This window comes from Tympanuchus pallidicinctus, unplaced genomic scaffold (genome assembly GCF_026119805.1).
Source record: "Tympanuchus pallidicinctus isolate F22 unplaced genomic scaffold, pur_lepc_1.0 scaffold1, whole genome shotgun sequence".
NCBI classification, from domain to species: domain Eukaryota; kingdom Metazoa; phylum Chordata; class Aves; order Galliformes; family Phasianidae; genus Tympanuchus; species Tympanuchus pallidicinctus.
The window spans coordinates 19,796,618-19,823,946 of record NW_026294618.1 but is presented as its reverse complement, the minus strand read 5'-3'; the positions used below and the strand labels follow the sequence as shown (position 1 = coordinate 19,823,946).

Here is a 27,329-nt window from a genome sequence, read left to right as displayed (position 1 = left end):
TGCTTACTGTAATTTGAAAAACAGCTTTTCTCACCAGAAATACAGTTACTATTTTAGGGTACTACAAAAATAAGCCACAATATTATGTCTAAGAAAACTTGCGTTTGTTCCCTTCTCATCCTTTTTTCTCTTTAATAAGGACAGCAAAAAAAGAAAAGACAAAACGCAGATAGTCTAAAATTACTGAAATTACATTTGCTTTGCTAAAAGATGTACTAACACAATACTTAGAGATTAAATTAAAAAAAAGAGGAACAGCGAGACAAATGTGAGACATGAAAATGAGAATGTTACCATGTATGTACTCTACATTTTCTGTTGTTTTTGCCTTTGAATTAAAAGCATTAAGTTCTACAATTTACAGTTAAATTCTGTGTAATATTAGGCATGAGTACTCGTAAACTCTTCAAGAATGGCCAGAGATGGCGACTTACCAGATTTTGCTGACAGAGCCAATAAAACTGCTGGAATTTCTGAGACATGAGGAGCTGAGCACTTCCAACAGCACTTCGGATCTTGCCTAGGACTAAGCACACAGAGAGGTTATTATCAATAGATGTTTTGGCAGCAAAAGGAAATGCCATCTCAAAGAAAATGTAACTGGAATTACAGCTTAGTTTGTAATGGAAATAAATATTTTTCCCCTTCTGATTATCCACATAAAATATTTTTTAAGAGATAGGGATATAGAGAAGCTCCATGTCATCTTTCCTTTTGAAAATAGTAAATGATGTATTAGTAACAAAGAACTACCAAGCCTGTGTTTGCTTAAGAAAGTAGAAAAGAAAAATGAAAGGAATGCACAGAGCTTCCTGAAGTAGGCACATGGACATAAGGTTTTGAGAATAATCTTGAATTCCAATGTAAATAATTTATTTTTTTTTTTTAAAAAAAGCTCAGTGATAAGCATTATCACCCTGATTTTCATTGATTTATTCATTTATTAGAAAATGCATTAATTCTGACCTGACGAAGCACTTAACTGCAAATAATTCAGTAGGACTACTGATGCTGAGACTAATAAGTCAACACCAAATTTAACAGTCTATCAGCTTTTCTAGATTTATCTCTTATGTACCACCAGGCACAATTAACAAAAGTAACATTACAGACATATCCAGGAACATCACTTATTTTGTTTCTTCAGTATTGTCATTCCTTCATTTTATTGTCATTGTATGATTAATGAGTTAATACAGAAATTTTCCTTACTTAGATGCTTAAACTAACCTTACTGCCTTTGCATAATATTCTGTTAAGAACACAAGTAATGCTTTATTTATATGAACCCATGAAGACATTTTCTAAATGCATTACAGACACAGAATAAAAGCCCAATGGAAGCTGGAGCTAGACTTGCTTTTCTAAATTGAGAGCTGTTGAAATACTCTTGCCTCAGTAAGCAGGTGGGTGCCTGTTTCCTGTGATGTCAAAGGGAGCTTTAAATGTACTTTAAGTTACGTCTTCTGATTCTGCAATCAAAAATGGCTTCTATCACTGTGGATGATCCTTGGATGAAGCCTTTTTAATCTGTCAGTACTGCAGAGCAAGGTTAACATGTTAAAATATAATGTAGACCATACCATAAGGATGAGATCTTTAGAGGAATTGTGTGTCTAAGACATTCTGTGGTAGGGGACATTACGTGTTGAAGGTTGGAAAATACATGAAGACCAAAGCATGGGAGCTTCAGACAAGGGGAGGACAAAAGCTCGTGCTCCAGGACTTTGTTAAATTGTTGAAACCCTCATGGTTTGTTGGACTTTCCGTACTGCCAGTGTACTGGCCATTTACAGTGTGCAGAAGCACTGAGGGAAGTGATCAAATTCATTTTATTTGACTTTGCTTCTAAGAATCAGCTGTCTAAATAAAAATTTCTCTATGCTTTATGAAAGGAAGGAGCTCATCAGCTTGCTCATGTTAGGTACTTATTTTTAGATGAGACGGACCTCTTCCTAAAGATGCCTATTTCTATTGACTAGAGTGCCTGAGGGAACTGGATTATCCGAGAAAACCAGCTCTTCTTGGACTTCCACATTTTTGTGGGATAAATACCATACTTCAGTTGGTAGCAGTATGCTTTCCTCACCAAATTGCACTTCCTTATGCTGCAAAAGCAACATTTTAAAAAGCACAATAAACTGAGGTCTCAGAGAAAGATTAAGATTTCCATAAAACATCCAGATCTTTATATAATATTTAGGAGAAAGATATAGAAAGGTAGGTGTAGGGGTGATGTAGTAAATGCTCGTACATCTTTTATCATAGAATGGTAGAATCACAGAATGGCTGAGTTGAAAAGGACCTCAAATATCATCTAGTTTCAATCCCTGTGCAGAGTTGCCAACCACCAGACCAGGCTGCCCAGAGCCACATCCAGCCTGGCCTCGAATGCCTCCAGGGATGGAGCATCCACAACCTCCTGTGCAACCTGTTCCAGTGCGTCACCACCCTCTGTGTGAAAAACTTCCTCCTAATATCTAACCTAAACCTCCCCATCTCAGTTTTATGTTGAACAACCTCATCATTTCAGGGAACCAACTTGATGATTAATGAGATGCTTAGGGTTGAATGAAACTACAATAGCACAGCAGAACTGAACTGCAACATTTAATATAGAAACTATTCAATGCTTGCTGAGAGAATCTGAAAGCTTAAAGCTCATTTTCTGTAAATGCATACATATTTCATAACCTTAAAAGCATAGATAAATTTGTAGAGCTGTGCCTCTCAAGCTCTATTTTGCTTTCTGTTAGACAAACAGTTTACAGCTGTGCTACAATACTAAATTAAACTGCAATATGCATAATTCATCTGTCCCTTGTGCTACCCATTTCTGAAGGGGTTAAGTGTTTCAGGGCTGCATGAGTAATTCACTGGGGATTTATTTATGTTCAGTTGGCCAAATGAAATAAAACATTTTAATTGGTTTGGGGTTTTTGATCACCAAACTCCTCACTTTCCTCTGTGGAGTTATTGGCTTAGGAAAAGCAATGTTCTGGGTGTTTAAAACCTGCGCAAACACATAGAAATCTAAATAAAGAAGAACTGTTTCCTTTGATCTGAAACAAATTGCTTTCATTGTCTGTCAGAACTTTTAACAAAGGCAAAGATGTATCACCCAGGCTTTATCTTCCTTGTCCCTGGATGTTCTGTAGTACGGGACATAGGACAAACTATCAGGGTGGGGGGTCAGGATCCCTTCTTTCCTGAGATGAGGAATTTTGCAATAGCAGGTCCTTGGCACTGCCTTGCCAAACACTCCATACTCTATTCAGCAGAAAGATTCTGTAGGCTGAGGGATGTAACACTTGTCTCACAGGGAATACAGCTCAGTTTTAGCTTCCTCCATTGAATTTGTAGCTCACAGCTCAAGTACAAAACGTGATAAAAAAAACATTGTTTTTGGCCCTACCATAGAAACTTGACAGAATCTAGATCTGACTGATATATCCTAGTGAATGTCACCGTTATTCCAAACCCCAAATTAAATAAACATTTATTTGACCTTCATGATCATGAAGGACCACATTAACAGGCACCTGTGATTTAAAGCCCAGGCAGGCCAGAAAAGACTTAGGCACTGTCTGTGCAATGTTTTGTGTGACAACCTCCATTTCAGATGTCAGACACTGTGCTTCCAGGCCATCTGCATGTGTCACCAAGTCAAACCATATGCTATACAAGAGTAATGACAGAACAAGGGGAAATGGTCTTAACTTGAAGGAGGGAAGATTTAGGTTGGATATCAGAGGCAAGTTCTTTACCAAAAGAATGGTGAGGCACTGGAACAGGCTGCCCAGAGAAGCAGTGGATGCCCAGTCCCTGGAGGTGTTCAGGGCCAGGTTGGATGGGGCCTTGGGCAGCCTGGTCTAGCATTAAATGGGGAGGTTGGTGGCCCTGCATGTGGCAGGGGGGTTGGAGATTCATGATTCTTGAGGTCCCTTCTAACCCAGGCCATTCTATGATTCTGCAGACTCTTAGGAAACAACCTTAGTCTGTCTGATGCCCGTCTCTCCAGAAGCACAGATCCCCACTGTGCTTGACGAGAGGACTGCCAGAGCTATTCTACAGACAATGAGTTTAACTAACTTGCAGAACTAAGGCCCTGCTGCCAGGAATAACATTTGCTGTGAAGGAGCCTACAGCACTGGTGAGCAGCCTTTCAAAAAGGCTCTAATAGTGGTGAATACACATGTATTGCAGGCCTGCCATTTACTGAAGATCTAACTCTATTTCCATTTCAATAAGTAAATGAGACTTAATAAAACATAGAAGTTAGAATCTCTCATATTCATGCTACTCTGCTTTGCTGTAATTAAATTAAAGTATTAAAACACTTCAATTCATAATCTTTAGCACAATATTAATAGACAGCCAAAGCCTTGTCATTAATTTCATGCATTGGGGAATTATTCTGATGAGTGCAGATTGATTATCTCCATGAAAGAATGATGAATGTTACAGACTGGAGAGACTGAGATGTTTGGTGATGCTTAGAAGATTCTGCTTGTAAATAAGTGACGATAAAATCAATCACCAAACATAAACATACATAATTTCAATATAATTCATATACCTCCCCACCATTAAGATACTGGTATATTTACTTGAAATTCAGAAAAGAGTAACATAACCTTAATTCTTCTTCCTGATGCATATGAAACATACTGTTTTCGTTGTGTGGTCCTGAACGTATGGCTTTTATTCCAAAGACATACAAAACCCTGACAGTGACTGCAGAAGATACATATTCAGGATTTATACTCTTGATAAAGACTGTGCAAGTTCACTATAAACAGGGTGGACAATTCACACAAAGGCATATTGATTCCAGCAATATGCAGATTACAAGAAGTGTTACAAGTAATATTGTTTTATACATGTTGCATTATTTGAGGAATACTGCAAGAACTTAAAATTGAATGCTGTTTCACCTCACAAATGCAGGGGGAGAAAAGTTAGACCTATGTTGACGAAATCAAGATCACAGTGTGATGTTATAACTCTATTTTTGATAGGTTAAAAGCTTTGCTCAGTTGCGCCACAAGCATTGGGAAACTACTGACAACCTGCTTCTGGCATTCATTCGTGCTACTTAAATGATGTGCTTTTAGTTTTTCATTTTCATTTGCTTTCATTTTTTTTTCCCTAAGCTGTGTGTGTCCTCCCATACGCACTCTGAGGAAATATACCTGGAAATGTATTTAAACTGTCATTTAGGTCACCCTAATTCAAAGCAGAACATGTAAACCAGAATGTTTGTTCAATCTGTAAATCTATACTTATCTAAACCTAAATCTAAATCAATCCTAAACATATGTCTTTTCCACTAACAACATAACAGACAGGCTATGTTTACAGTGAGATGATATTTTAGGACAGCACAGCTATCAATCAGCATTGTTACAGAGAGGAGGAAGGGCAATGGGATCCTTGTGAGCCGTGAGACTGTGCATGTTCACTTTTTTACCAAAATGGGGAAAACTAGAGCACAATATACATGCTAGGAGGAATTCTTGGATTCCTTACTATGGGACTCTCCTTTATTGACTTTAACTACCATTTCAGGGAAATTAAGACTTTCTGTAGTCATTTCCAACACTCCAAATGTCAATTTCAATAGCTCCTGAAGGGTAGAGTTGTGAGAAGCATTAGGAATTTATGTCATTAATCTATCTTTGGTTGAAGAATAATTTATATTTGGTCAAACACCTAAAGAAAACTTTTATGGGGGATTAACTGAAGGATGCACTGAAGTAAATTGATTGTGAGGTTTCTTTTCTCTAATTACTGTTTTTGTTACAACTCTTCTGTGTTACTAAAGCCCTTGCAGAATTTTGGAAATATCGGTTGGAGGATTAGAAAGGAAAAATTCAGCATCCCTGGAATGAAGGGTTAAGGGGAGAGAAAGGTGATATTTTGAGCTCTCTCTAATACCTGATACACCAGAGATCCCTTTACTTCAACAGGGCACAGCTGTGTCAGCAAAGCTTCTAACAGTGATGCAGAAGATGTCAGAAAAAGACTGTCTGCCAGCGTGATTAATACCAGACTTAAAAGCTCTGTTCTAACAAAGGAGAAATTTTTACACTGTGTTATCTTAGGATTTTGACATGGGAATAAAGTCTGGGGGGTACTCCATTTGACACAGCACTGTAATATTTCACTAGACAAATATTTGGCACTTGGGAGCCCAATTGCCCTCTGCTTCCCTGTGTCACATCACACCTGATCCCACAACCCCCATATGGGCTCATGGGCTTTCTGCCTTTCCTGTGCAAAGTCCTCTGCTCCCATCACGCAGCTCAGGAAATCTGGGCTCAGGCTGCACAGTCCTGGCCCTCTGCATCTTCAACAGAGCTGTGATAACTGAGAGTGTTTTTCTTGTCATCACCTACACACCAGCAGTAGCCAAATACAATTTTCAGGGTGTAAAACTGCAACTCCAGTCAGCACCCCAGAGAAACACATATTTTTGCTGGAAGACACCCTGCCGGTGCAAATGATCACATGCTTACCCTGGGAACACTTCCAGCCATGTATATATTTTATATATATATCTGTATTCTCATAAAGGTTGAGAACACAAATAACTGCTCACACAGACAATAAATGAACTTCACAGAAACTCTGAGATGTGATTCATGGCAACTGACCAAACAAAAAAATAATGTCTGCAGAAAGAAAGCGTGAGAGGTTAGATTATTTTTGTTGCAGTGATTATCTTCTCCCTTTCCTAGACCTGATGAGTGAAGATCTTAGAACAACATTATGGGAGGAAAGCTACAGTGAAAGAAAAAAATCAATAGAGCAATCAGACAGCTTTCTGTGATCTCAGGGCTATTGTGCTAACACAGAAAATGAAATTGTTTTCTAAAATACAGTTCGATTTTAACTCTTCCCTTGATTAAAACAAAATTGAAGTGGTAGCATAAAGACAGCCTTCTCATAGGAGATGCAAGGCTACCTTTCTTCTTCAGGTACAATTAGTATACCCTGGCCAACAAAAAGAACAATTCAGCATTAACAGTGACAGTTTGAATGTGCAAACTTTGCTGTCAAGTGTTATGGGAATAGTAGCTGCTGGAAGATGGAAAAACGTATTTAGTTGCTTCTGGCTCCCGTATCTGTGAGCATTTTCTTCAGAGAACTGTGAAATGCTTGAATAAGTCAAGATACATTTCATGCTGGGGATATCATTAAACTTTAGTTCTTGTGGATACATACCTTCCAACTTTCATAGCTCAAACTGAGTATATAAAATGTGTCAGAGACTCAACAGCAAAACAGTTATTCATGCAAAAACTTTAAAATGCTGTGAAGCTCATTCCCTCCTTGAAAATAATTATTTGATAATCTCCATTTAGTTTATGTTAGTTATATGAAATGAGGGGATACTATTCCAAAGATTTGGAAATGATTTGAGAAAGATCTCTTGAAATAAGTACATATGATGGAAAAGGAGTCTGTCATGTTTCACATCCAGCTGAAGATAAGCATCTGACTTAACTTATGCTGTACAGACCTCTTCTGCAGTAATTTCTTTAATCTATAAGGAAGGTGAGAGTGTTCCCCCAAACATGGGTAATTAAATTGTCTTGGTTAGGTTAAAATGGGAATTGCAAGAGTCCATTTCAGTATTTCTGTATCAAGGAACTGCCCTTTCTTTTTCTCTTACAGTCACTCTGCAAGTAAGGAAACATTAAGTCCTAATTCTAGGTTGAAAGGATAGAGTCTCAATAACTACCAATATTAATAAAAAATCACTGAGGCTCAATTTGTCTTCATGTTCCATCCTTTATGTCCTGAATTATTTCCTGAAAAAAATAATCTTCCTAACTGTTGCAAGGTATTTTAGGGTATTTCTGGAGTGCAAGAGCATAGATAGCATCACGTGGAGGTAGTGTGGGTCTGGACCTGGGAATTGGTAGTCAGCCAAAATCAGCTCCTCCAGCTTTTCCTGACATAATACACAGACAGCTACGTATTTGAGAGAGCTCCACTAGCTCCCTACCTCTGTCTGTAAGAGTATTTCCATTGCTCACTTCATGTGATTGCAGATTTGATTGTGGCTGCACATGAGGAAGGAGAAGAGCTTGGAAAGAAAGGAGGTAGCAGAAGTGCCTGAAAACAGCTGGCTGGCCTCCTGGGAAAAGAGGTGGGTTAACTGTAATTCTCCCCTTTGTCTCCTAATAATCTTACTTTATTCAAGGAAATTAAAGTCTTGCTCTACAAACTTCTGCTTCTGATAGCAAGCACTGATGTTCCCAACACCAAAAGCTAGTGCTTTGCGACGCTTATCGGTGGCAGAGCATTTAGCAATACAAAGATTTAGGGGATAGGACAAAAATATGTATATGGTAAAACTAAGCATTAAAAAATAACTGCAATGAAAGTAGTTTTGGAAATCCTAACACATGCTAAGCAAAGCAAAATATTTTATTGTTAGTACTTAAACAGCACCTTAGAGGATATTAAAGTCTTCACATTATCAATGCAAAGAAAATTCTCAGCTCATATCTGCCATAGTGAAAATGACGACAAAAATCTAAACTCAAGAAAAAACTGGATGCTTAAAGAAGAAAACAACCTTATGATCTCTGCCACACTGAAAGCTATGCTGTTATATGGCAGATTTGCACAAAAAGCAGTGCAGAAATATGACTGCAAATGAAAATGATGCCATAAAAATGCAGGTGTTCTGTCCTTTTAAAAGGTCAGTGAAAGAAATAGAAATTGGCCTTTTAGTGACCATGCAGGTCTGGCCCAAGTCTTGGGGGCAGATCATAAGCAAGAGCTCACTGAGGGGGAAAAAAGACAATCAGGAAAGTATATTCAGAGATTATGTGTGAGATTTGTGAGTGTAGGAAAAGATGCTACTAAGAAAATTGTGTATGAACTAATTTGTGATTTGAGAAAAGCTGAGCTGAGACAATAATTCAGATTGGCAGGGATTGAAATATTTATAAAACTAAGACCGGAGAACAAGGATAATTGACCTCAGAGGGAATGACGGGGAGCTGGCTACTGAGTGCTAGGACCACTTTGATATATTACCATCATTAGTGCTGGCTTGGATCTTGTTCCAAAATAGTCTACATTATTTTTCATTTTTTCCCATCACTTCATTCAAGGTGTCCACAAGAAGTGAGAGAAATAATGATTCTTGACAAAATTATAATAAGAAAATGCTACTGAACTATCTGAGACTGTAGAAGTGCTTTAGCTATTGCTTCTGCATACTCCTCTCTCTTATTCTAACTCTTCCTTTATATGCATTTTGCTCAGGTCCTATAAGGGAATTAAAATGTGTTTAAAATGGCTTCAAAAGAAGAGGCAGATTCTCAGGATTCTCAGGATTCAGGAAAATGGAACAACAACAAAAAGGTTAACACAAGATAAACTTCTGTGTTCTGGCAAAGATTCAAGCACTGGAAATGCAGAAGTGAGTGGGAAGAATGAGCCAGAGCTGGAGCTATGGAAGGAGATCTTGTCCCACTTAAGCCATATCAGGCTTTGATCGTGTACTTGATGCAGTTGTCTCAGCTACAACTCTAAAGCCCCAGCCTGACAAAACCAGCTTGCACAATCAGCAGCAAGGCTGCCTACATCTAATGGTTCTGTAGAACGTCTTGGGTACTGCAAAAAGAGGAGGGAAAAACCACACCATCAATGTATGGTAATAGGAAAGATAGCAAAATGTTCTTACTTTCCTCAGAAAGATCGTTTTCTTCTGCCTCTCTTTCCATTTCCTTACACCATCCCTCCATTCTCTTAGTTTCAGTATGTAGCAACTTCATGAACCAAGAACCGTCCCGTCGACAAGGAGACATCCGACCAGTCTCTACTGTCTCAATGGCTGGCTCCAGCCAGGGCTCGGGTGGCGGAAGGTTTGAGGTGTCAACTGGGGTCCTGTAATCTTCTCTGTAACTGAACAGTCCCTGCGTCCGTACAGTTCTCACTGCGCTGTATTGGGTGGGGGTGCTGGGCTCCGAGTGCTGCTGGAAGGATGAGCCAAACTGAAGTCCCTTGTCCTCCATGGTGATGTGTCCTGGGAAGCCCTCCAGCTCCAGGTCAGCCTGGACAGCTGCTGTCACACTGTTTGAGCGCTTAAATCGTCCATGTCTTGACGAAGCGGGAAGAAAGAAAAGAGGTTAAATAACACAAATGAATATATGATGATACAGGGGTGCAGAATAATGCTTCAGTGAATGGCTTCTACTTCTATCCTTCTCCTTTATGCTAAATATTTTTTTCTTTGTGCACATCTCACTAAAATAAGACAGAGCTTAACAACATAGAGGAAAAACAAAACGTATTGTGCCATCATTGATCTCAGCAAAGATGCAAAAGAAAATCATTTAAATTATCTCTGGAAGCAAATATTGATTGATACCACGTTATTCTCATTCTACAAAATACCACGTATCATTACTAAATGAACTGGAAATAACTAGCAGAACTGCAGGGTTGCATCTCCTGGTGGAAGACTGTTAAATAAATGTATAAAAACACTCAAATATTAATGATCATAATTTGATAAAATCTGAAAATCTGCTAAATTAGGGCTTTTGAGAATTCTTTAAAAAAAGAAAAATATTAACTGAAGGTTTAAGAGTTGTTTTGTTTTTTTTACTTACCTCATAGGACGACCATTAAATGTTAATTTTTTTTTATTGCGCTATGTCACAAAAAACATTTGAGAAAAGATTTATTTTAAAAAGTTAGACGGACAAAGAAAGATTATTCATGAAATCTTTTCACATCTAGACCTGTTGTTTCAAATTACTTCTAGTCAATGATGGTAAAAGGCAATTAGCAGTCAAATGCTATCTGACAGCTGCCGTGAAATGAGATAATGGTCCCAGGCTGGTGCTTAACAGGCAGTGCCTGCCAGGGATAACCCGGTGGGCTGCTACATTGGTTGATAGTGCTACAGAACCAGATCAGGATTGAACAAGTGGAAAGCTGATTCCAGTTTACGATACATCCTAACCCTTGTTAGAAGGACTGAGAAAGCCTAAATCAGCACAAGATCCCAATATACATCTCTTTGTATTTTTTTCTGAAAATATGAAAGGGTATTAATCCACCACTTCAATTTAAAACTTTCACTTCCTTCACTACAATTTAAAACAGTAAAATGAACACAATATTAAACAAGCGTTGCATATTCTCTACAAATTTTGCCAAACAACCAGCATGCAAATAAGAAATTTGGCTTTCTGAATTATTTAGAGGCAGCATTTGCCAGAAGTTTGTTATTAACACTGTTTACAAATGTGCTTTTATGAAAGATTACAGATTTTTGTATGCACTTGAATTACCGTTTTTCATCTTCCACTTGTATTCCAACTGAGTGGTATTCCCGCAGGCCTCTGCTCTCAGTATCTGAATCGGTTGCTGTTTCCACCTAATTCAAGAGAAAAGATACATCTGCAAAGTGAGCACCAAAAAGCCAACAATACCGCCCTTACTTAAAATAAATTCACTTCCCTCTCTTACTGCTAAGAAATATCCAACAATAAATAAATGAGGTAAAATTTGATAGGACAAGGGGAAATGATTTCAAACTAAAGGAAGGGACATTAGATTGCATATAAGGAAAAAGTTCTTAACAATGAAGGTGGTGAGGCACTGGAGAAGACTGCCCAGAGGGGTAGTGGATGCCCCATCCCTGGAGACACCCGAGGTCAGCCTGGATGGGGCTGTAAGCACCTGATCTGTCTGTAGTGTCCTTGTTCTTTGCAGATGGGTTGGACTGGATGGCTTTCAAAGGTCTCTTCTGATTCTGTGATTCTATGAAATAAATGAGTGTTCAGCCTGGTACCATTGCTTTGGTGCTGTGTTTTATAAATCTCTGCACAATTACTTCTGTTTTGCTATACAATGCTTTATTTCAAACCTAAGCAGATGCAATTACTCAGTTCAATGGAAGCAGGGAGTAGGTTTGGCCTGGTAGAGCTGTTCTCAGAATGAAGAATCCAGAGGACGGTACCTTTTTATATTATAGTAAAACAGTCTCTCATTACAGTTAATGATTTACAAAATAAAATGAAAACTCAAGTAGCCCCATAAACCTGCAAGTGATAAAAAGAAATGCTGCAATGAAATTTTATTGATAGCTGCGTTGACAAATATAAAGCCATTTAAATGACATGAAGGATACAGCAGAATGCCCTATCTAACCTTTTTTAATAACACGGTTCCAAAAATGCTGCATCAAGCTAGCAATTTATGCATTTTTATGGTATTCCCATCTGAAATACACTCTCTAAAATACATTCACAGTGCAGCTTTCTTCATGAATGAGACCACATTGCTATTGCAAGTTTCTGTGGGATTTTATATAACATTCCCCACCACCACTCCACCTCCAGGTCTCTGACACAGACACAGTGAGTGACGCAGTATGCAGATTGTATTCTTGGATGAAAGGAGAGCTAGGAAGCAGCTAGTGTAGAATGAATTCTTTTTTGAACTAAATATTCACAGTTAAATTAAAAAATATTATCAGCAAGCAGTTTTTTCAACATGCACAATCCATGGGTGCAGTCAAAGAGTATATCTGATGATGAAAATGAGATAGCTTTTCCTCTGGGAGGAGCCCAACGGCCATTGCAGCTGTCTCAGCTGCATGGTCCCATCCCAGCAGCATTTTGGAAGGATGCAGAGAAAATGTGGAAGGTGGGTGAGATGTGAATGTACATATGGACTCTATATCTGGAAGAAGCCAGCTGCTGGTAACATCTCATTAGATTTTCAAGCAGCAGTTCCATGTACATTCACGTTGAAGGGAGTTCCGGCCAGTAATCAGTGTAAATTTGTATTTACCTGGGTATAGGTATTGGTAATTTTTATGAAATGCAGAAACCCTTTAGCAAAGCTAGAACTGTTCAGTGTAGCATCACGCATAGGCTTGCAGATAGCTCTGGTTACCAGTGGAGTAACTATTATGGGAAAAAAAACATTTCCCAGCAATTCCATCTATTCTGCATGAATTTGCACTGTTCCCACCTCAGGAATTGCATGGAAGCTAGCTGCATTCACTTGGACAGGCAGCACACTGAGACAACTGTTCTTTTTAACGCATCAGAGATTTGGTAGCAGTCTCCAAGATTTAGTGTTGTCTGTATAAAAAGAAAGATTCCTCTCATCATCAGCAGAGAAAAACAGCCTCAACTACAGAGGTAGGTGGTTTAGGAAAAAAACAAACACACAAAACACAAAACAAGCAAGTTAGTTTACTAGTCAAGGTGGGTTTGGCCACCATGTGGGTGAGAAGTTTGAGCTGTGCTTGGAGTGTTATCAGCTTCTGAAAGAACACTGCTACAGGCAGAACAGCCGTACAGTCCATTATCTTTGATCAAGGGATTGCTATCAGAAAATATATTCTTATTTATAGCGTAAAAAGCCCCAAGAGAGTCTCAAATAAATTCAAGAAGAAATCAAGGCTAGGGACTCACCTAGCTCTTTCAGGATTTTGAGTTAAGCTGGGTATAATTTATCTTCTTCATAGAGAATGCTAATCAGAAAATGAGGTGAATTGTGTGGGGACAAGAATGAGACACACCCAGGCATTCCCCCATCCCTCAGAGAGGAAAGTAGGACAGAAGAATATGTAATTTTTATTATTAAACACAGAAAGCACCTAGCAATTTGGAAGGTGAAACCAGACATCAAACGTGAACAGTTAGGAAAAGACTGGAGAAGAGACTGGGTCTTTTTTTGCACAACCTCAAATGGCAATACTTCCAACAAAGTCTAATGGCAGTCTTAAGGAGAGTCACAGTACTTGATCATGACTGGCAAGTCTCACAGCATATAAAGGAGGAAAGATATTTTCATAATGAAAGCCTCCCTTTCTCCTTTTCCTTTCCCAGATATTATTGCTAAACGTAACATTGTACAGGATGGAATGGTTCAGGTCAGCTGCCCAGGCAATGTCCCCTCCCCATCTCACCCACCCCCAGCCTCCTGGCTTTCAGGGTGCTGTGCCAGCAGTGCCCAGAAATGAGCAAAACAAAAGCGGTATATCAAAGCTGTCCTAACAATAAGTGCATTGCACAGCAGTATATGGGCTGCTGTGGGGAAAGGTATCTCTATCCCAGCCATATCCAGTACTGTCACTATGCCTGCTTTGGGACAGTTATGACCACGCTGGATTCCATAAACAAGAACAGGTTCCTGTTGAGAAGATCAATTTAGTCATTTGATATTGTTGGAATGAAGTGGGAAAACTGGCAACACACACTTTTCTTCGGTTTTGCGTATCAAAAGCATATCTGCTTTTGCCAGCTATGTTGTTAGGTTTAATAACAGACAGCATGTCTTCCTTTGAGCTCTGCTTCTGAGGTATGGAGGCTAATTTCACTTTCATATTTTGGACGGGCTACTGTCTTTCTGTTGATGTAACATATCTGGGAGCAGCTCTTTTCATTTGCCTGTTTTCAAGTGCTTTCTTACTGGCATTTCACCTAGAAGTATATTCTGAATAATCCGCCAAAGATGTAATTGACACTTAGAATTAGAAACACAATGGAAGTAATCTACTCTAAAAATTTAGTTGAAACAAAATCATCAGGAAAATGATGGCCCAGGAATCAAGGGCATTATTAGGTACTTCTAAATATAAACTTGTGCCAAATTATCTTTACCTACAGCTTGCCAAAAGTGACACTGACTAAATGACCTGACAATTGCTTTCATATTTTAATGCTTTCTTGTCCTTACTGCTCTTTGTAACAGCAAGAGAATGCCAAATATTATCTTTTTGTGCAATCTAGGACTGCAAATATTGTAACAACCAGGTTAGATTCAAGTGAGCAGAGGAGGAAAAGTCTTATGTTTGGTTTTATTGTATGGCTCCAGAAGCTTAAAAATATTTTACTAGATCTGTTCTTATCTACAATTCATTGTAATTTTAATACTCACATTGACTCTAAAAGCCTTAGTATTTGAAAACTGAGCTACAATCTCAGCAAAATGTGACAAAAGATTTGCCTGTCTGATCATGAGGGAATCTCACCAAGAAATGGAAATAAAAGAAATCACTAGAAAGTAACCAAAAGTAGAAGAATGAGAGTAGCTCTTACCTATCAAATTATCTTTCCTCTCCTTGAAAACAAAGAATTAACATCTCCTTAGAAATAGTGCCCTTTGTTATCTGAAAAATGTTTTATGGGCCAAAAGTATGACATTTACAGTAGGTGTATTAGAGTATTTAGGATAACTTTGTTATTAATTATCTTTTCCAAAGGTAACAAAGCTCTCTGCTGTTTTTGCCAACAAAACAGGGAATAGACAATAATATGAAACCTCTATGATCAGTCACTGACTAATCCAGCTCAAAACGTGAAAGTTAAGTGCTGGATACTGGCACTGACTTAGTAAAAAATGATCCACGAGCAAATTATACTTACACAGAATTACTCGAATAAATGCAAATCAGTGTTGCAAATAAGTTGTTTGTTACAATCAATCTTGGTTTGTTTATAGGCACTCATTCTATGCAAGGATGTCTCACTGACTAAATTATTCCTGCAAGCATTTGGTAAGCTTTCCTAGCTGATAATTTTTACCTTCTTAAGAGCAATTCTTACTTTTTTTTATTAAAGTATTACTCTGCTCTCGAACTTAAGGACTTCAACATGACATTCCAGTCTTCTAAAAATTACATCTTAAGCTTTAATACATACCATCTCTGAGGAAAGTTCAAAGTTAATATATTCAATAATTAAGAAAAGAGATTTTAACCTGGTATTTTCTGATTCTCTCTCATAAGCATCAGTAATAACAGTCCTTCAGGCCACATTATCTCTCCCCATGCAATTTGGGTTGCATTGGGAAAACAATGGGTTTTTACTGCCGTAGTCTACATGTTCTATAATTAGAATTTAATAAACAATCTCTCTGATGATGCACAGGAATGACAATTATAATTCTTCTCAGTCTTGCATAGGCTTCTCAGTGATAATGAGTGAAAAGAGGAAGAAAATACTACATTTGATAATAGATCAAGTAAACCCAGTTGTGAATGCAGAAAATCGATTGGGTAAAAAGATCTCATTTGTATGCAAAAAAATGCTTAAAATAAACTGCAGTACTAACAACTGCTGCTTCCATTAACTGAGGGAGCACTTTCATTGGAAAGAAGCATATACTTTTTAAAATACATTTTCAGAAATACACCAAAATATACCTGTGTTTACATATTTATGCGATTTTTTGTCTGACTACAAAGACCCATTCTGCTGTTCCAGTATTTCCCAGAAGAACATCTGGGCAAGTCAAATACCTTGCACAAAACAGTTAAGTGCTAGCTACACAATAATATTGTACAACAGGCTGAAAACTTCTACAGCTCTTTTAAGAAAGCACTTTGTGCTAAAAATGCATGCCAGAGTTTAGAAATGGGATTTGTGTCAAGCCGAGATGAGATAGTAACATCAGAGTAATGCACACAACAGTGATTACTCATAACTTTTTTGGTGCATTTAATACTTTGTGGCAAATTGTTCTGAACCAACAAATGTTCTGGAAGCGTTCTGAACCTTCCCCACTTAGAATGTCTCATTGTGTTAAGTGGCAGTAAAAAAAACGAGCAACACTAATCTGTGAAAAGACTAAACATAAAGATAACTTTAAAATAACCATAGCTGTTTTTTTAACAACAACTTGAACTGCTAAGCTTTTTAACAAATGAGGATGTTAAAATGCAATGACTGGCTGGGAAATCCAATAATGAAATAAGCCTCTGAATTCTGACTCATATATATACATGGGTCTTTAAACTTAAAACCGAAGTCTTCAACTTCAAATGTCAAGTTATGGCCTCTTATCATGGATACGCTACCTAAACTTTCATTACTTTCTGCAAGCCCAGGACTTCACACACTTATCTTCCACAAAAGTCTGGCAAGTATTTTAAGAAGATCTCAACAATTTTAGGATAACCTCTAAAACTTTGGATCATTTATGATTCAAAGACCGGTGAAATAATGGGAATATTTCTTTTGATTAATATGTGTACACGGCAGGAGAGCGCTAGCAAGAATTTTATAACCTAAACACAGTACAAAGAAAATGTAGATGCTCATCTCTGTAAGAGTGCCAAGTACATGTAGAATGCTATGCCTTATGGGGAAATTTTAGTTTGGGGCTTTAGTACTTCTTAAACAAAGATTTTAATAGAAGATGGTAATGACATTATTTATCTATATACAAATTTATATTCATATATAAAATTATCGAATATTTATTAGATCACCTTATGACACACAAAAAATTAGATGGCTAATTGTTGCACTAATTCTACAGAATAAAGCTTTTTATTTATAAGAACTTGTTAATAAAGAAAATTGAGGGGAAAAAAACAACACCCATAACCCTAGATACTTTGAAGAGTAATCTCTGATAATAAATGAAGATAACAGAGTCCATTCTCTACCATTAGAGTTCATTTCCACAAATATCATAGAATCATAGAATCATAGAATCATAGAATCATAGAATCATAGAATCATAGAATCATAGAATGGCCTGGGTTGAAAAGGACCACAATGATCATCTAGTTTCAACCCCCCTGCTATGTGCAGGATCACCAACCACCAGACCAGGCTGAATTTGTCTCTTCAAGATTTATTTTCACATTGTCTACTTGCATGGTTTCTGATTATTTGGAGAAGTCCTGATATCTCTTAAGTAGAGAAGAAACAAAGGAAGGCATATTTTGAAATATTTGAAATAGAAAGTAATTTCCTGATGTTTTCTCATGTATTTTACTTAGGTGGCTCTGAAAGCAATGCCTCCTATTTATTTCCACTGAAACTACAACAGATATCAAGAACAGAATTACACTATTTGATAGAGCAGATTCTCAGCTACAAAGTGCTATTCTGCAACATTGTCACCACCATTAGTTATGCATTTTATGCTTTTTCTTCAGCACTGAACCAAAGCCTGTATGACATTCTCATTAAAATCTGCACGGGCATCTGACTTCAATCTCACACTTTTCTTTTGTATGCACTTTCTCGTTAGATGCCATTTTGCCAGACTGCTCCTCTGCTGCTGCCTGTCACATGGCAACAAAATGTGATGGAATATTGGTGGGAAGGTTCATCCCCTACTGCCATAACACCAACATCCATCTCTGATGCCATGGGTTAACATAATAAAACTGGAGGCATTACTTTTGGAGCAGCCCTTGTACAACCCTAATGCTTTTGATTTGAAATGGTCTATAGCTAGAGCATTTTTTGAATATGAATCATTAGCATAAATACAAGGGTATGCTAAAGTATGAAGAATAATCTCTAAAAGTATGCATCAGTAATAACCTTGCTCTTGACTTACTGGTTACTCTGGGCAATCTCTACCCTGCATTTTAATTCAAATACTTTGAGAAGTCTTCAGCTGTCATGACAGAAGACAGGTATGAAGATTACAATTACTACTATTACTAGAGTTTAATTCTTTATTGTGTATATATTTTTCAGAATGTCAACTATACTTTTAATTCCAGTATCAGTAATTTGCAATTCACTTCAATTTGAGGATCAGCAGTTTGTCTCAAATTCCAGCTGATATATCTGAGAATATTTAATTTATTTAAATATGGTAGCTAAAAAAATAATTAAAAAAAAGTCCAAACCAACAGCTTTGTGAAACAGCTCTGTTTCTGAAACTTTTTGTTGTGCAAAATTCTAATCTGGGATAGGGCTAGCATCCCATGAGACGGGTTACAATGGCTGTGTTGTTCTTTGTCCTTGAAAATTGGATGCTACTGTCAATTTATAGTAAGTCCAATGCTTTCCTAGTGAGTTGGGCTCTCTGAGCTCGTATATTCCAATCCTTTGGCAGCTGTATAGTACACCAAGACTTTATAAAAGGACTTCTGTTCATGACACGCACACTAGGCAGACCACATATCCCAAGGACACAGCAGCCCTAGGCTGAGTCTGCAGCAATGCCACGTGCAGCACTGGTCATTCTTTATGCCTCGCTTTTACTGTGTGAAGTTCCATTGACAAGCATTCTAACATTAATGTGTTAAAGTAATGAAACATCAAAAAAAGTCCACAAATTAACCACCCTGATAGCAAAATAATTAATGCAAATAAATGCAAATCAAATGCATTACCCTGGCATGGCATGATAATGAGAAAACAAGTCATTTAGTCAATCAAGGAAATATGCAAATAAAAAACATCCTTTTCTGAGGTTCTTTCATGCAGAAGTCTAGAAGAAATAGTTTAGCTGTATTTTGGGGACATAAATTACTATTTATGTGGTTTGCAATGCAGGTACACTACCCCCTGTTTTTATTCTGTTCACACTAAGCAACAATAATATGACAAAATGCATTTCCTGCTTAGAAATGCTGCAGAAAAGAATTTTTCACACCAATGTGAAGTTTGAAACTTACTGAAAAAAAAAACCAAACCAAAACAAAAAAACCAAGCAACCTTAAACTAAAATATACTACTGTGATGCTGTGTTAAGACTAACGTCACAATTTTAACCTTATCTACTGCAGCAACCAAACAATCTGTACTTCTCACAAGATAACAGCTCATCCTTCTAAGATGCTTGACTATTTTGGTGTGCATATCTGAAGATCAGAATTATGGGCCAGGCCTCAGATGACAACTGATACAGAAGATCTGCTGCCTGCATGTAGATTATTGCGCAAATGTTTTTTGCAGACTACATGCACTTATTATTAAACACACCAAAAAAAAAAAAGAGAGCTGGAGCTGGGTGAAAATTATTGGTCATCACCTGCAGTAAGAAATAGGATGAGAAACAGGACGAAGGGATATGATCAAAGTTCTAGAATTAATTGTTGAAATACCAGGAATGACTGAAGCAAGGCACAATATTGTTAAGTATCGCTGCTGCACACAGCTGCTGTAAAGAAGAGATAAGAACACTAGACACAATTCCCTTCTGAAGAGTAAGCTTCAGGTCAGGGGGTAAAAGTTACTAAAAAGGACTTGCTGCTCTTTTCATCCTTTCGCCATTATCTTCTAAGCCCCTTCTCCAAACAATTTAGTATACACTAATTACTTTGTAAAACATTTTAAAATTAATCATCTGCATATTTTACCATTGCTTTTAAATTGGATTCTGCATGAAAGCAAATGCTTTTATGTTGAGAAATGGGCAAGCAGCTTGCTGACAAAGCCTAGGTATTCCTGTCTGTCTAGTATGTTCTGGAGCAGTGATATTATACTGCACTGTGATATTAAAGTTCAACCAGTAGCTATGGATTGCTTAAGCCAAATATTTTTCTCTGATTTCATCATGAAATCAGTGGAAATGGAATCCCTACTTTTTAAGAAAATAATAATTATTTCTTATAGACTTCTTCGTAGATGAATAGTCACTCACTAGGCTTAATTACATGGACTATCACCCTCTCCAGATCTAGGCAATATCTGTAACTATGCCAAAACACATGGCATTTCTGCTACAGTTGATCTCACAAAAGTAGAGAGTCTTAAGGCAAAAGTAGATCCAGTGATTTAAAAGGGGGTGTTCGCACACTTAAAATTCAGAGCAGAGTAGAAACCCAAATTTCCATCCACTTCTGTGTCTCAACTCATTTTTTGTCAATTTCAACTTTCTGTTTTTTATTACTAATTGATAATCCCTAGGTGTTTTAATAAATTGCCACTATGATGTATCCAGTGCTCTCCATTTAATAGAAGAAAGACCAGGCAAAATCTGCACTGGGAAACATTTCATTCACTGGATACAATATCTCATGGGTGAACTTTCCTGCCAGACATTTTGCAAGGTATGATTACATGGTGGACAAATGGAGGAAAACTCTGAGGCTGTCCTTACTGATGTGAGTTCCTCACAGGGCACTCAGGCCTATGATGTAAATATATCAGTAAGTTTCTTTTTTTTTAACTTGGTACCCTCTCCCCAGCAGAACATCTACTACTAAAAGGAGAGTGGTAGGTAGAATTAGGTTCCAGCAGCATCACACATTTTCCAAGGTCAAAAGTGAAAGATAATGGAAAAAATACAGTGAAGCATTTTAAAAAGAACAGAATTCTATAAAAAGGACTGAATTCATGGAGGGAAGGAGATGAACATGCTGTTCACCTGTAGCTCTGCAGTAAAATTTTCATATCAAGTGCTAATGACAGGTAACCTCCCTAGAGATTTATTCATTCATTTTCTTCCAGGTACAGCGTATCAGCTGAAGACTTCCCTGCACAGCCACTTCGCCATGATGTGAATTACAATTAACGCCGAGCAGCCAGGGGTTGTTTGTTAGATTATTAGAGCCGGTGAAGCTGAATGACTCATTCTATGCTACTTAGAGGAAGAAGGCAAGCAATTCATCACCGAACAGATATTAATGATAGGCTACCTGAATCCCTATGGAGGAACGCCGGCTCTTGAGGAACTCCTCTGCCTTAGTCACCAGGATGGCCTTGTCGCTGGTTCGGATGGAGGCACTCTCCGACATGTGGCGCTGGGCAGCTGCAGTCTCCAAGGCGAGGTTCATGGCCTTGTTGCTGTCCAAGCTGTCTGTGGAGTTGTACATCCCTCGCCCATCCTGGGGCCACGGGGACATCCGCTGGGCCCGGCTGTCATGGTATGCATCCTGGGTGGACTCTGTGCTGCTCTGGGCCGTCACTGAGATCAGTGGCTTGGATGTGGTACGTGGGGGTACCGGTGGTGGGGTTTTTTTGTAACTTGTGTAAGTTACAGCTATGGAAAGAACAAAAGGAAAAAAAAAAGGGGGAGAGGGGAAATGGATGGGGGGAGAAGAAATCAAGATTAACCAGATGGAAAATTCACAACATTTTCACCGTAACACTAAGGTTATTCTACTGAAGACAGTGCAACATAGTGCTCCTGGTAAACCTCACTGTTTAGTCAGACATGTATCCATAGCAACATTTCATTTCAACCAGGTGGCAATGGGACTCCCATTACAGAGAAGATGAAAGGGAATGAGGATGTGTGTATCTGTCTGACCCTCAAGGTTGGGTTGGGTAGGGACCTGTGGTGCTGTCGGGGTGGCTCACCAATGGATAAAACTGATGAGAAAAATAAAGGGAGAGATTTTTTTCTACTCTCAGTCTGAACTGTGTCCCCGTTATTGATACAATGCATTAAGAAAGTAATGGCAAGGCAGTGGAACAGAACAGAAACTTCTACTTCATGCCACACTTACTCATCTATAAGTATTTCCAGTAGTACTGGCTTGTTGGACAAGAAGCCTGTCTTTTAAAAATATTCAAGATTTGAAGAAAATTCAGGCATGTAAACATTTTCATAATATCTGAAAAGCTACCAGATACTTGTACAACAAATAAATATAAATAATACCCAAAGCTGTGACATTCTATTCGCAATCCTGCAGCAAGCCTTAAATCCTTAGAATGTACATTGAAGAAGGATAGATTCAAATGCAGAGAATATGGATATGCAGATATAAAAATTGGCCTGAAACACTGAGAGAACTGGATGCAAATGAGCAGAACTAAGAATTTTAGTGTGATGAGCAGAGCAGGTCTAAAACCACTTTCGTGTGGATCCTATCTTGAAGTAGAAGGGCCCATAACGTATTCAAGGGAGCTATACAGGATGCAGGATTCAGCCAATATTGCCTTCTTACAAAATCTTTTAAATTTCATAGAGATAGATAGTGATTAATATCACATAGCTATTTTATCACAGAATCATAAAATGGTTTGGGTTGGAAGGGTCCTTTAAGACTATCTAGTTCCAACCCCCCTGCTATAGGCAAGGACACATCCCACTAGACCAGGTTGCTCAAAGCCTTATGGTATTTTATTGCCTAAGCCCACTATACTGTGTTTGTACTAGTATAAGAATTTCTGTGATAAAAGCGTTTTTACTGCAAAGCACATACAATCATAGAATTCATAAAATTAGTGACTGGTATAAAATTGCATTGTAATATGCTTTTTTTCCCCACATTCCTGCACAGGAAAATCAAACCCAGTTCACATCCATATAATTACAGGAAAGAAAATTATTACCTTTCCCTATATAAAAAAAAGCTGAAGTAGCACACACACAGAGATCAATATAAAGAATGATTTAACAAAAAGGTTTGCCTTTTTCAGGTGTCATTAAATGCACTGGATGTTGCGAGGATTACTTAGTTAACCTTGGATTTGAGTTAATTGAGTCCAACAGGGATCCTAAAAATGTTCCTGCTATACAGACATGAGCTGATGAGCAGTGAAGTCAGAGGCAGCACCTTTCCAGTTGTGCTGGAACAGGAGGCTACACTTCAGCTCTCTAGAGAGAAGCAGCAGCTTTAGGAATTTGCTAGTACCTGGGACTGCTGAGCCTGAATCACCAAGCAAGCATGTGAAAAACTGAGCCTAGAGAAAGACGTTCTGAAATTTTGATTCTTGATAATAATAAATAAAATGGTGATCATAAATAAAAGAGAGTGAGGCAGAACTAAGAAGTGAAAATCTTCATTTGAAGCACGTATGGAATTACTACTGATGCAGCTCAATTCTGGTAGAGATTTAAAGAGAGTCTTGCTCTGAGCTAAATTGCTCTACCAGTGAGAGCAAGCTCTTCAGTTTCAGGGATGGTGTGTGTTTTTGAAGTGCAGTTTTATTGTCCTATCGCAAATCTTATCTCCTGTCAGTTTTGTAACCAGCAGTTAAGAAGAAAGAAAAAAACAATATTTTTCCAGCCACTTTAGGGAATACAGAAAGTTCATGAAAGAAGGGAGAGGCTGTAAAGTTGAGAAATTAAAACAGTGTCTTATGAGCATAAGCAATGCCTCTAAGAAATGTTTCCACTAAGTGAGTTGCTGTAATACTGTTCCTTCCCTTCCCCCTCCAAATGTAGATGCAAGTATTCAGAATGCTGAACTGCTTGCTGAACTGTTAGAGACAGAAAAAGGGATGAAATGGGTTCAGGGAAATCCTGAAATAGAATTTATTTTTATCTATAGCATAAGAAAAATTGCCAATGTTATAACTAGTTTACTGTTTTTTTACCAACTGTCTTCATCCAAAAGAAGAGCAGAATAATGAAACATATGGTGAATGTGATACTGAAACATCACAAGGAAATGTATCCCTGCTGCTTATCTCTCTTTTGTCTAATCAACATTAATGTGAAAAATGTTAAAATTGTGTGGCAACCCTTCATAGCTACTTAACTTTTGTTTACATTTTTTAAAAAGAAAACTATTTGAAAGTCTGAAAATCTGTGAAGAAACTGCATACATATTCACTGTTAAATATGGCAGAAAGAAATCTGATTAATTTCTAATTTTAATTTCTTCATTGAGATCAAATATTGAGAAGGGAATAAAAAATCCATCTCTGCACAGTTAACGAGTTCATATCTGGAACAACAGTTTCAGAGTCACAGAAATCTGGGACTAATTTGAAACTAACAAAATCAGGTAAGGGGATGGAGGCATGAATTTGCAAGGCAAATCTTAACACCAAATTCTATTTGTTTCAATCACTCAAGTGATTCCATAGAAGTAAATGAGATAACTTAGATGAATAATGTGATCAAGACTGGTCTTAGATAAACTGGGTATGTGTCACTGGCTTAAGGAATAACTAATAAATTAGGAGAGGGCTATAGGAGATAAGTTGTCTACTACTCCATAGGTTACTGGTAATGCCTGTTCTTATGCCTCTAATAAATAATTGTCTAATGGTCTGAAACATGAAATTTTACGTCACTTTCAACTTTTATTTTTATTTTTTTAATTTATGATTAATTATTACATCAGTGAGCGTTTCTGTTATCCTGCAGTGTCTTTTTGGATCTGCTTCTGGCAGTCATAAGCACCATATACTATACATTAAAAAAACCCAAACAATACCTTTTCCTAATAGGAAAGGAAATTCCTTTCCATCACTCATCCCTTTCTTATGCTGAGGGAGAGGAGCTATTGTCAGCTTTGCATGATTTGCAACTTTGCAAATTTTATTGGCCTTAGTGGTTATTATTTGGAAGTAAGCACATGAAGCCTGCTTGATGTTTTGGTCCGCCAGCCTACAAACACCACAGTGTCCACCTCAGCACTGAGCGCAGTGCCTAAGTCCAGCTGGGGAACAGAGGCAGGAAACCAAAGTGGAATGATGAAGATGGAGAAGGATGCTTGTCTCCAGCCACAGAAAGACAAACTGGGAGTCAGGGCCAGCACAACAGCTCAGGAGGAAATACAGCATGAGAATGGGGAAGCAGGAGGGCAGAACGCCTCTCTATGACTTTAGACTGATTTCAGTTATGGACATCAGCTTAAGCAGAGCTTTGTATTTTGACATACATCAGTCCTGGAAAATATCAATCCTGGATGATCTGTTGTTTCTGTGGCCCACAGAACCTGACCTGAGATTGCTGATTTTGTTACTTTTTATCACTATTTTCTGAGGAGGCTTGGTGGGCCCTGCTGATATTTTACCAATGCTAAGGAATGAGGCTCAGGAAAAGGAAAGCACCATTCTGCTACACTGTTAATCAATTTGTAATATCTGCAGCTGCTCTGAAATGCAAAGATAAAACGAGTAGACAGAACAAAACGTATCTTTTTAACATTTAAACATAACACAGAAGGAGTTATGAGAAAGAAATTGAATTTTCCTTCCTGTTGTATTCAAAGGCTGTCTTAATATAGAAAGCAGAATTTATTTTTTTGCCTTGTTTAATAAAGCAGGAAAAATTATTTTTGGAGATCAGAAGATACAGTCTGTCTCCATCTGTTAGCTAATAATTGTCAACAATAATGACAAAAATGGTCAAAAACGTTTTTCTAATTTTAACTGTAAGGATATTTCAGACTCCCATTTGAACCAAAGCACTAACTGTTCAGGCACTTGCTTGACCTCAATATAAAGAGGTGCAATCAGCTCCACTGGATTTTCCTTCATGTACACTGCTAGACAAATGGAGAGAAAAGAAAATGGTTCTGTGCTGTTGCACAGAATAGAGGGCCAGAAAAAAATGAAGATGAAAACCAATTTCCTGATAATTCTTAACTAACTTGAAGTTTTCATTTAGTTGATACACCTGCTGTTGGGTATCCTGCTGAATCTGCACTGCATTTGACTAAAGCTGTGTTAGGCTGGTGTTGCTACAGCCATAGAAATAAGTCAGTTTCTCAGTCCATATTTCAGTACAAACACAGCTTGTATTAGAAATAAAATGACTAAAATCATTCAGTTCAGATATAACTTCAGATTATCCGTAGAGATTCTGAGACAAAAGGCAGAAGTAGAGACTTGACGTGTCAGATGAAATATCAGTGGCTGTAGGTGACATTCAGAACACCTTTTGAAAGGCAGACTTTTAATAAATCACTGCTGTTGGTCCATTTACCAGATATAATCACCTGAGGGGTTGTCACAAATCAATATAACCACTAAGCACTTAGTCAAAATAACATTATTTAGGCTGAGATCACAAAGTTAACTGGATGATGAATTTACATGAAAGCACCATCAATTAAAAGGAACAGTTGTCCCTTGTGACACACAGCAGGAGTAAACTGGATTTTCTGTTTTGTAAGAAGGTTTATTCAGAAGGAGGATAATTGCTCTGCAGGGAGCATGGAGTTGTCCTGGAGGCAGAGCTCCCCAGGGCACACTGCTGCAGGCAGCCTGGGCCTCTCCAAGGGGAATGCCACAGGGGATCCCAAGCTGATGCTAGGTCTCCTCCTTCACACAGAGAAGGTGAATGCTAGCCCTGAAATCATTTCAGAAGGGAAAAAAAAAGAGTCTTTCTTGTAATGAAAGCCTGCAACTAAATCTAACCATGTACGAAAGGATTACTCAGCTGTCAGATAGCCTTTCGGCTACTCTGAACATTGTTCCAGCAAAAGGTTTTCACAACCCCAGCTATCATGGCTTTTCTTAAAATGCCCTGAAGTCTCTTCATTACGTGCCCTCACAGACCTCTGGTCTAATCCTAAAATATAAAGATACTTGTGGTTGTGTAACAGTTACTTCTCCAAGAATGATGAACATTTCAAGATCGTTAAGAAATCAAAAAGGACTTCTCAGAGAAGGTGTTCCCTTATTCACAGAACAAATTCATTTCTCAGTAAGAGCATGAACACTTTGATGTTTTTTCTGCTGATCCATGCAAGTCAAGATTAAGAACACGTGTACCAACTGAAAAGAAAGGATGTTGAGATGCACTCAACATATGTGTGACTTTATATGTGACTACGGTCAACTCCTGCTATATACTGGTCTCCAATGAGAAACACAATTAAAACAATGTGGTGTCAGGCATGGCAGTATAATTTTTACAAAGCACATCTGGCTTTTCCT

At 37.9% G+C, this 27,329-nt stretch overlaps 2 protein-coding genes across 21 annotated transcripts in view; both read right to left on the bottom strand.

The window, feature by feature from the left end:
• FBXO25 (F-box protein 25) overlaps window positions 1–27,329 on the bottom strand; it is a 653,677-nt gene that overhangs the window by 4,093 nt on the left and 622,255 nt on the right. The gene's annotated exons all lie outside the window — the stretch shown is intronic.
• DLGAP2 (DLG associated protein 2) overlaps window positions 1–27,329 on the bottom strand; it is a 451,834-nt gene that overhangs the window by 11,506 nt on the left and 412,999 nt on the right. For all 20 annotated transcript variants that reach the window (XM_052697261.1, XM_052697288.1, XM_052697313.1 and 17 more), the window contains 4 exons: window positions 21,398–21,741; window positions 11,331–11,416; window positions 9,713–10,128; window positions 435–526 (listed from right to left, as the gene is read on the bottom strand). In XM_052697261.1, coding sequence (XP_052553221.1) covers window positions 435–526; window positions 9,713–10,128; window positions 11,331–11,416; window positions 21,398–21,741 — 938 coding nt within the window. The remainder of the gene's footprint in view (window positions 1–434; window positions 527–9,712; window positions 10,129–11,330; window positions 11,417–21,397; window positions 21,742–27,329) is intronic.